The sequence below is a fragment of the Centropristis striata genome, chromosome 17 (assembly GCF_030273125.1).
Source record: "Centropristis striata isolate RG_2023a ecotype Rhode Island chromosome 17, C.striata_1.0, whole genome shotgun sequence".
Taxonomy (NCBI): domain Eukaryota; kingdom Metazoa; phylum Chordata; class Actinopteri; order Perciformes; family Serranidae; genus Centropristis; species Centropristis striata.
The window spans coordinates 22,080,757-22,091,250 of NC_081533.1; the positions used below are offsets into that span (position 1 = coordinate 22,080,757).

A 10,494-nucleotide genomic window follows, 5' to 3' on the forward strand; every position below is an offset into this window, starting at 1 on the left:
GGAGGAAGAAAGAACGGGAAAAAGAGAAAGCTGCAGCCCTTGGCCACTCTGTGCACTCTTTGTTCAGCAAGGTAGGAAAAACTTAATCCCCCCTTTCCTGTCCGATGATTTTTGGCAGGGTGAAAGAGAGAAGGAGGGAGCGAAGAAAGCAGGAGAGAGAGGATAGCATGAGGACGGGCTGGACAGGAGAAAAAAACTGCTAGAGAGGATTAGCCTTGAGGTTGATTTTTACTCTTTGCAAACACAATCTAAAAACTTGAGTGATGTTTGTTTTTATTTTGAATACATCTTCTCTTCTGTTGTCTTCTTTCCTTCTTTCAGTCTTTATTAAAGAGTCTAACTTTTCTAGTCCACGAGGTGAATTGAATTTGCACTTTAATTGTTTTACGTAAAAGAGCAGCGTTTAGTGATTTGTATAAAATGCAGACTGGTTGATCGGTGGCTTTCATGAAGGCAGACGGTGTTGTCTAATCGGGAAGAATCACGTCTGTGTTCTGCAAACCAGCATCTTCACACTTCAGCCATGTCCTTTTTTTTGTTCATTTTAAAAACAACTCTCCTCCTTATCATCCATCTTCTCTCTTCTGCCTTTATATTTCTTCTTCTATAGATTTTTCCTCACTTTCTTTGACCCACCAGCACCATTCTTCTCTCCCCGTTCTTCTTCACGTCTAAGTTTTATCCACCACCGTGCCGCACTTTAGCACGTCGTAAAAAGTTAGTTAATGGTGAATCGGGTATAAAATGTGCGACACAGGTATTCTCAAACTTAGCGAGGGTGATGTGGGAGGTGGGAGGGTGTTAGATGAGTGCACACTGGGGGCCTGTGGGAGAGAAGGGGGGAGGCAGGGGGGTAGGGGTGGGGGGGCTAATTATCTGACATCTACGTAGCGCAGCACCCCACGGGAACAACATGCTGTTTGTTCCCGCTCGCGTTTTCAGTTAGCACCGTTGCTCCCCAGGAACAATCACTGTGTTGTTTTGCCATTAGCGTGAGATGAATAGGGATGGGACAGCTTTGTGTAGGAACCCACCCCCACCCCTCCAACACCACTTTTTACCCACAACCCCCCTCCTCAACTCCACCACCAATCACACTCTCCCCCTCATGCTTTTCTATACTGCCATCAATGCAGAGAAGGATCCTGCGTCACGGCCCTCTCACATGATGTCCTTCACTGAGAATCAAGTGGAATCTCCTCAGTTTAGATTAACGAGCTGCCTTTTCTCTTTTTGTTTACCTCTCTCTGTCTGAACAACACAAAAATAAGACCTTGAACCTTGATGACTGTCAGCAGAGCAGTGATGCCAGTTGTTAGCGAAGACGCAGGATAATTGAAAGAAAGAATCTGATTTTGACTGCATGCTGCACAAACAAGTTAATGGCATGTGACTAATCTCTCCGTCTCTCTCTCTGTCTTTTTTTCCTCTCTCCGCAGTCCTGGTACCTGGGCGAGCTTAGTTCCATTCCAAGTGTCGAACGGGACTCCGATTCTGCCAACAAATGTCCACCAGAACTACAGCATAAACATCATTGGTGAGCCCCTGGTCCCTGCTGAGACAGGGAACTGAACACACAGAGGCCGGATGACCCCCCCAGGGTGGATGCGTGGGTGGGGGTGTTGGTGGTGCACAGCGAGCACTACAGGTGTCCACAGCCATGGATGAAACCAGCAAAGCAGCATGAGCTGCGCAATCGTCCCCTAACTCCCAATCTCGCCCCCTCTGTGCCCCCCCTCCCCTTCCCACTCTCGTCCCTCCCGATGAAGGACACTGGCCGTGAAGTGAAGACGCGAGACAAGAAAGAAAAAAGAAAAATCTTCAGGTCTGCTGTCTCTTCGCCCCACCCAGCCCACACATCCACCACCCACCAGCCAGTTGTTGTGTTTGCAGAACTTTTCAATCCATTCAAATACTGTGATGTATAGATGCCTTAATGTTTTATTGCATGACACTCTAGTCTCTTAGCGGCAATTCCTACTATTTTTCCATGTTGGGGGAGGATGTAAAATCTTGATTTACACACACACAAGTGAAGAGGTCTGCGTATCGACAACCTCTGCCTGGTGGATGGCTCCGAGACTCTAAGCTCTCCGATCAGACCTCTTGAAAAGAGGCTTTTCCCACATCAAACAATTCACTGTGTACACCATAGGAACAAAAAAAATTGTGAATTCAGAGTGTTTCTTCTTCCGTTTGATTTCAGTTTACTGTGATACGACTCTTTGTTCAGAAAAAATGTGTTGACCTTGTTTATTCTTTACTGCTACTTACTTCAAGAATTAACATAAATACTTACGGTAAGAGTTGAGAACTCTCGATGCGGTTTTAAAAAAACACTAAATGTTTGGCTTGAGATTGGCCCCCTCATTAAAGAATTTGCAACTCCTTTACAAAAGGATTTAAAAAGACGGAGAATAAGAAAATCTCGATTGAGGCAAGTGCAATTGAATTTTTGAAGGGAAGCTATCAGTCTGTCAGCCCTAAGACTCTAAAGGAAGGGGGATAAATATTAAATGGTTTTATGGGTAAAATGTTTAAGAAAACATTTGAAATTGATTTCAGTCACATATCCGTCTTCTCACATGAGACAAACATCAAGCGTGAAAGGCAGTTGAAGGCAAGCACTAAGCTACCTGGGCAGCGCTGAGTAAAAAACCAGCACTTCTTTTGAGCCCTTCCCATCATTATGGGGAGTTTTTTTTTATTTATTTGGGGGAAAAAATAACTGAACATAAGTAAAGAAATGAGACACACATAGTGTGTAAAAATGGCATTTCAGTTTTTTTTATTAAATGTTCACGATAAGAACAAGAGCATATGCATTTGGCCATCAGCTTCTGAAGCTTATGTTTACAAAAAAATATATGGAATGCAAAGTGTTAATCCATGGAAATGTACAATTCATGCAAATGTACAGTAGGCTTATGTGTAAAGCTACAGTGTGCAAGGTTAACGCTGCAGCGGAAGAGGTTGAAAACTGAAATTATGAATCCAGGTGGTGGCAAATCCCTGAAATCTAGAATTGTGCACGGCATGTTCACAGCCATTGCCTCTCCAGTCCAGACATATTTATACAAGGAAAATCTCTCCAATACTCTTAATTTGCACGATGACATATAGTCCACATTACGTGCCTTGCCTTTGAATATAGAGACATCACTACACTTGTTTTTGCTGCATTTATCATTATAGAAAAAAAATTAACATTTTTATGATAAGAATTGTTTTGTACTCTGAATGAAATTGTTGATTTTTAACTTCATGTACTACTCTATCTCACAGTTACATTGCATATCAAGGCTGTGTATAGTTGCCGTTTTAAAGTTTGTAATCAACCAGCATTTTTTTTTTTTTCAGTATTTTGGTGGTTTTTCTAATAACCTGTCATCTTTTGTTTTCCTTATTTTTCAATGCTCATTTTGTTCATCTTCCAATTAATATTGTGGAGGGTGGAATTCAGAATTATGAAAATTATGCAATACCAAGTTTTGCCTATGTAGGTAGTGCTTATAGATGCGTCAATTATTAGAGGCTAGTTTGGAGATAGACAATATTGTAATGCATTTATTTTGTTGATATCGTTGTTTGTCGTTGTTGTTCTTGATGATGTTGTTGTTGTTGTGGGTGTTTTCCTTTTTTATTGACCAAAGTGGGGACTGCTTTCTATGCAGTGTATGACAAGGTCTTTTTTTTTCTTTCTTTAGCATATAGGCCTACCGAATGAGACGTGTTCCAGTGTATTTTGAATTCGGGAGTTTTAGCGGGAGGGGTGGTATTTTTCTAGAAGTACGTATAAAAAAATGCACCCTTGGTCTTTCTACGGCTGCAAAGTCACTGATTGGTCTACTGTGACTCTTACTTTTAACTTTCCACCTGGGGTGCTAGCATGTGACCTTGAAGGAGCTCATTTTTCACAGGAGAGACGGCTTGACTTGAGTATGACAATCATTTTAAGAATTGATTTTGCGTAGAATCCCATTCTCTCATAGATCCCTTAAAGCTGCAACAGATACTGTTGCACAATTGTACCGAGTACTACGCCGTACTATTCTAGACGTCACCGAATGCAATTCCCAAGTAGATGCCTTAAACACATCAGTGAAGTGGCCTGTGACCTGCGCAACAATCACACACCGACTATTGCTCGTGAGACCTGTCAAAATCAGTTCCAGACAGGCTCAAGCAAGCCTTTAGAAAGTATTTTATAAGTAGTAGATTTGTATAAATGTATATACGATATGCACATATGTCAATTCCTGAGATACTTCCCCAGCAGAGAGCCCAGTAGAGTATGTCGAAGTAAATATTTGAACCACAGGTGCATGGTGTTTCCTAACTTCATGTGAAGTGGCCCAGTAGATAAATAGAATCCACTAGAAGAAAAATATAGCACTTAACTAGCACATAGGCAATCGTCTTCTCTTCTCCCCCTTACAGTGTTTTAAATCTAGTCTTAAACTAAATCTCTCAGGCGTATTACAGGGCATTATTTATATCAATCATTATTAGCATTTTTTAATATTACAAAAAATAAGACTTTCCTCACAGAAAGAGCAGCACCTCCCATGCTGCTATGACACCTTTTGCACTCTTTCCCTACAATCGTGAAAGAAACGTTCCCCTCGGAGAGGCGGTACGATCAGGAGCTCTCCGGCAGTAGTAAGCAGAGGGCTGAGAAGCAGAAAACGTTTTTAAAATAATCCTCAAGTCAAGCTCAAGCTCTCCGTCTTCACCCAGATTTCTTATGCAGAAAATTTTTTAAAAGTCACCCCGTTCTATGTGCACTGTTTTGTGTTTTTTTTGTTGTTGTTTTGTTCTTTTTATTTTTTCTTTGAAAAGAAAAACTATTAAGTGCTTTGCAGCCTTTGGCCATTGGATACCCCACTGATGTGCATTGTCCCCAAGTGTGTGTGTGTGTGTGTGTGTGTGTGTGTGTGCGTGTGCGTGTGCGTGTGCGTGTGTGTGTGTGATAAAAATGTGTCAGGGTCACTGTGCTGTTGGTGTTTATTTGAATAGGAGACTGTACATAAAGGTAAATATCCTGATTGCGTCGATAGCAGTAGTCTGTGGGGTTGAACTCTGCTTTGGCAGCTTGAGTGTTCGTGTGCATGCGCGCATGTGTGTGTGTGTGTGTGTGTGTGTGACTTTGTGAGCTGGATGTGTGATCGAGTGCCTCTGACACTACACAACGAGAGAAGATGAGGGTCTTTCTATTGAAAAAAAAAAAGCCTGCCGTAGGACAGGAGTTTGTACACTGTAAACTTTCTCGAGAGTTCTCCTCTGAAGCCCTTATTTGTAAATCTTCAATTCTGGGGGAAAATGAGTCAATTCCATTTTAGGAAAAAAAAAATTGGGTTTTTGTTTTGGAGACTGGATTTGAGTTAGAACTCTCCAGCTTTCCCCAATTAGTAGAATCTAAAGTGTTGTATTCCTGTATGTAAAGTCAAAAAAGGGGGGAAATATTCTATACAGATCCATAAATATAAAAAACAACAACAACAATGAAGGCTTTTTTATTATTAATATTATTATTTCTGATCTTGGTTAGTGCTTAGATATTTCCATTTGTGGAAACACTTCATGAATATATGAATTGTTGTTCTTTCATTAGTGTGGCCATAGCGAGTGTGATGTGATTTTTCTTTTTTTTTTTCTTTTTTTTTTCTTTTTGCAAATGGGTGTGAATTCTTGTCCAACAAGATCTTGGTGTGATTGTGTTTCTTGTAGCAGCTGGGAGGTGGCTTCACTTATCCAGTAGAAAAAAAGGCCCCAAATTGCACCTGACCTTAAGCGAGAAGCAGGGTAAAATCTGCAGTGACATACGTCCTCAATGAATCTATCAGATAGTTTCTTTTGATTTTGTTTCTTTCCAGAGGAAATGTTGTGACACGACTGGTGCTACATTTTGATATAGATCTGATTCGGCTGGCCAAGTTTGAGCCGTCTACGTTGTTCATATGCAGACGACGCTCTTAAATATCTCTTTAATGATCAGCGACAACATCTAGGCATCACTCATTTTGCACATTCCACATGCTGTCTATGCCTGATGTGATGTAGGAAACACTTCATTCACACTACAAATAAACATTACATTAAGTGCAGGTGCTTCACAATAGGGTATTATACCTTCCAGCTCATAATAGCTAGTGTATTTGGGCATGGTTACGTATTTCTATTGCTACATAGGGTGTGAATGTAGCCTGTCAAAAAGTTCTTGAAACTTTATAAATTTTAATCAGTGTTCCACTCATCAGAAAAGATTCGAGGCAGATTTTGACACTCATACTGACCTTATTTTTCGAAAGTATTATGTCATTGATCACTGCAATCATCGAGAAACAGGACAACTTTATGCAAGGAGGACCTGTGGCACTCATGCAATATGTGCGATTTTCCTTTTAAACTGACTGTCACGCACTCTGTAGGGACTGAGAGGGCGTACACATGCAGACTTGGAGGAAAACATTAAAACTTCATTTTCATCCTACATGAGCAATACACACCATCCATATGTTGGCTAGCTGCTAGTCACTTGGCATCAGGTTGTTATAAAACATGAAAACCAGCATTTTTACAGGATGTAACATTCACCAAAAGAAGACAAAAAGATAGCAATGCAGTGCCTGTTCAAGCTGTCCAAGTGTCTATTGTATATAATTGTAAAATGTGATAGACTTACTTTCATATGTGACAAGAAAAACACCATCACACAGAAAAGAATGTGGCAGACTCATTTAGAAATATGCTCTTTATTACTTCTTTGATGTTTGTTTTTTTTGCGATTTATTAATTATGTCAGCACACGATGCCCACATCAAGCTTGTTCAAAATTTGAGAGGAAATGTTTATTCTTCTTCTTCTTTTTCCTTTTTATTTTTATTTTCTGGGAGGGAGAGGTGGGGCGGGGGGGTCAGTGCTACATTAAGAGCAGTGAAAGGATGAAATAATGTCTTTTCTTAAGATTAGTCATCAGTTTTCTCTGCAGGGCTGATTTATTTTTGGGTCTTGTGGCACTTTTACTTCCCTCTGCGCACACATTTCTACTTGATGAATCATGGTGGAATTATATATAAAGAACAACAACAACAACACCAACAAAACAATATGTAAACAGTCTCCAGTAGTGATCGTAGTTACACTGCAAGTGTGTGCAAAGGTCTATGTATGTATCTGAATGTACGTTTTAGAGGACTTTTTGGAAACCTTTTTTTGTTTTTTATCTTTTCATTGACAGTTTAGGAGCCACAGGTGTCCATTGTGAACTGTATAGCGAAGGCCTTGATATCCCTTCTTTTATTGATTTTAGAAACGCCGAGCATTAGGCGATGCCTTCAAGCTGGTTACATTTGGTGCAGGGGCTAAAATTGCCACAAGATTAAAATCTGTGTAAATAAAGGCTCAACTTTTTGTGATTGTTACTGTTATATCCAGCCTATACTGCTAGCAGCTGTTTTTACTGCAGTCAATTACTGGAAGTGGATATATTTCCTATGCAAAACTGTTTAAACAATAAAATGAGCTATGCTACAAAAATGACTTTTATGTTATTGCTCATTTTTTGTGTTTGCTTTATTACATGTGATTTCGATGCAATTTGAAACCTAAATATGAAAGTTCCTGTTTATGTTTGATGAACAGGTAAACTGCCACATGTCTGTATTCAAGCCAGTTGGCTGGAAATTGCGGGGAAACCCAAAAAAGCCTTGAATTGTTCTTTGTAATTTAGGGACCGTATGAAAATTATTAGTGTGGAGAGGAAGTGGGGTCTATGTTTTTTTTCTCTAATTCCAGATTATTTCTTCCCTTGTGAGATTTATCATAAAATAAATACATTAGAATAATAAAAAGGTCAAATAGTTATGTTACAAAGTTGTCTTGACATTTAATGCTGTGTTGTCTGGAAGCTAGTCTCCAACACACTTGGCCATGTGACTCAGCATCGTGTAATCGATTTGATAATATCAGGCTATAGCAACATCTGACCTAATTACCTGCCCCAAAGAGGTCATGTATTAGGCTCTGTTTGTTTGTCAGCAGGATTACGGAAAACTACTGGCCTGATTTTCACTGTGCAAGGTTGTAACACGGAGCAAAGAAGGACCCATTACATTTTGGATTGGATCCAAATCACGGGGCAGATCATCACTTTTCTCTTTTGTTAACATAGTGAGGGCATTTGTGCTGCATGCATGTGGTATCAGAATAATCGTTAAAAAAAAAATTGTTTCCTGATAATATTTCATGGCTTATCATATCTGTTTTCATATATATCCCTCTCCGTTGTCATGATTTGTAAGCAAAGTAATGTACTGGAAAACATAGCTATTCAACTCCATTGTTTCCACATGACAACTTAAGCTCATGAACACACCAAAGTCCAAAGAACGACTTCCAAACTTCCAAATATTTAAATACCGGGCCATCTAAAGCCACCTAGGAACTTATTCTGTGGCTGAAATAAACGTCTACTCAGCCACTCTTTCTTTTAAATCAAGCTACGAACAGTCACAGAGTTTTTATGGTTTTTTTAATTCAAGAGAAGAGTTTAGATACATATTACTAAGGCTAGGGAGTGTCTTTCTTGTTTCTTTTTAGATCCAGTCCAATAATTTTAGTACAATGCCTAAAACAGATGAGGGGAACTGTTGATCTGTGTGAGATATTTCTATGTTTAGTTTCACCTCACGGAGGAAAGCCTCTCGCACTAGGCTGAGCGAGCAAAACAAGGTTAGTAAATGCTGCAGAGGTAGAATAAGGACAGTGCCAAATCAGAGGAAAGACGACTATTTGAATTTAAGTATTAAACTAATTGGATTCCGTTGATTCTCAGAAGTGTGTCTGTGACAGTGTTCCCTGAGAGCAAACACTGGTTTTCATGTCCTGGAGCGATCCCATGACCCCACATACCCGTGCTCCATCGTGGTATTACTCCAGCTAATCTACTGTAATACCCCAATCCCCGAGGAATGGGAGACGGACTACGGTGTTTGGACCACAGCAGTCTGCTGGGACCTCGGAGGGTCATACAAGGTAACTTCCATCTGGGTCACTGTGTCAAGTACGTGAAGCTCTGATCTAGTAAGCCTTTCTAATGGGATTGAGGACATTGAAGGAAGCAAAAGTCAGGCTAAAGCGGCAATTAAGTCTCATTACAGGCCTGTGCGATGGACTTGGGGCTCAGCTGGACACTTGATGACAACAACGGGCACCGTCAGCCGTGCCTACAAGACCAGGCGCCCTGTCCGCAGCGGGGGCGCCCTCCTAATGGCTGGTTTAGGCACTGCATGCGGCACACCAATCACAGAAAAGCCCACCTGGCCTCGGGCACAAACCAGAGTTCATTTGGCTATCATTAAAGAGGACCAACAATGTGGCACGCTGATATAAAATTACCCGATCTATAATGGTAATCATCATGCCATTTATCAAAATTGGCCAGTTGAGTCAACATCTGGCTTCAATAGGGGGCTCTAGTCGGTGAGGGTCTTGGCAGCGTCCTGTACCCTACATATTTTCCACTCTCTTTTATCAAGGCCTGCTGTCAGTGATTTGACGAAGCTAAATAGATGATGATTTGGCCCTATTATGTTTCGCAGGGCTCAAGCAAAGGGGATTTGTTGATTGCCTTTGTGTTTGTTCAGTTTTTTTTTTCCTTCTTCTAGCCTCACGGATCCAGGAGAGGTAAGGGCGCCTTGTGGTTCTCCGACGTGAGTCTGACTGTGTACCAAAGAGAGGATGGAGAAGGGGGGGGGAGCACAGCGAGTACTCTCACACAACCCTGTGAGTGCAGAGGCTGGACTGGGCTGTTGGACACGAGCCAATGCCAGCACAAAGAACTCTGTCACATCCCCAAGTTTTATGGGAGGAATATAATATTCATCTTGTGTGCTGTTGGAATAAGGTAATGAATTAATCTGATCCTTTCGTCTTTTGGCATCAAAGTATGAGTGTAATGCACTTTATCTAGCAGGAAGTCATTAAGGCAGAATTTCTGCAGATCTTTCATTGGTTTATGACTCAGGGAAAGATTTATATTTTAAGTGCTTGGTGCAATGACAATGTCGAGCTCATGATTTCAATACAAAAAGGAAACAAAATATTTGCTTCTTTGAAATAGATCAAATCTGACAAATTTCTCTCTTTTAAATAAAACAACTTAAAGAAACAGTTGGCATTTTAGGGAAGAAATCAAAAGTGAAAAGGTAAAAAAAAAAAATAGTTTTAGTCATAGGCTGATTTTGTGACAATCGAACTGGGCACAGTCCTGACCCTATCACCTCACCCACAAAGGGAGCAACACACGCACACAGTTTGTTTTGTGTTTTGCGTCTCTTTGTAGTTGTATTGGTCTCTTTGTGTTCTTGCTGTGTCTGTGTCTTCCTGGTTGGTTTACGTCTCTGTAAGTGACATTTTGTAGGTGAGGGAGGTCACTTTGGGCCTGTGCCCAGTCGGCCCTTTCAGGAATCCATGGTTTGTGCCTTGCTGTTT

General features: G+C 40.7%; 1 protein-coding gene across 6 annotated transcripts in view; it reads left to right on the forward strand.

Moving 5' to 3' along the window:
* The window catches only part of LOC131989058 (nuclear factor 1 B-type-like), a 67,912-nt gene extending 60,370 nt beyond the window's left edge, over positions 1-7,542 (forward strand). For all 6 annotated transcript variants that reach the window (XM_059354225.1, XM_059354226.1, XM_059354228.1 and 3 more), the window contains one exon: positions 1,440-7,542. In XM_059354225.1, coding sequence (XP_059210208.1) covers positions 1,440-1,572 — 133 coding nt within the window. In that variant the 3' untranslated portion in view covers positions 1,573-7,542. The remainder of the gene's footprint in view (positions 1-1,439) is intronic.
* Positions 7,543-10,494: the final 2,952 nt, after the last annotated feature.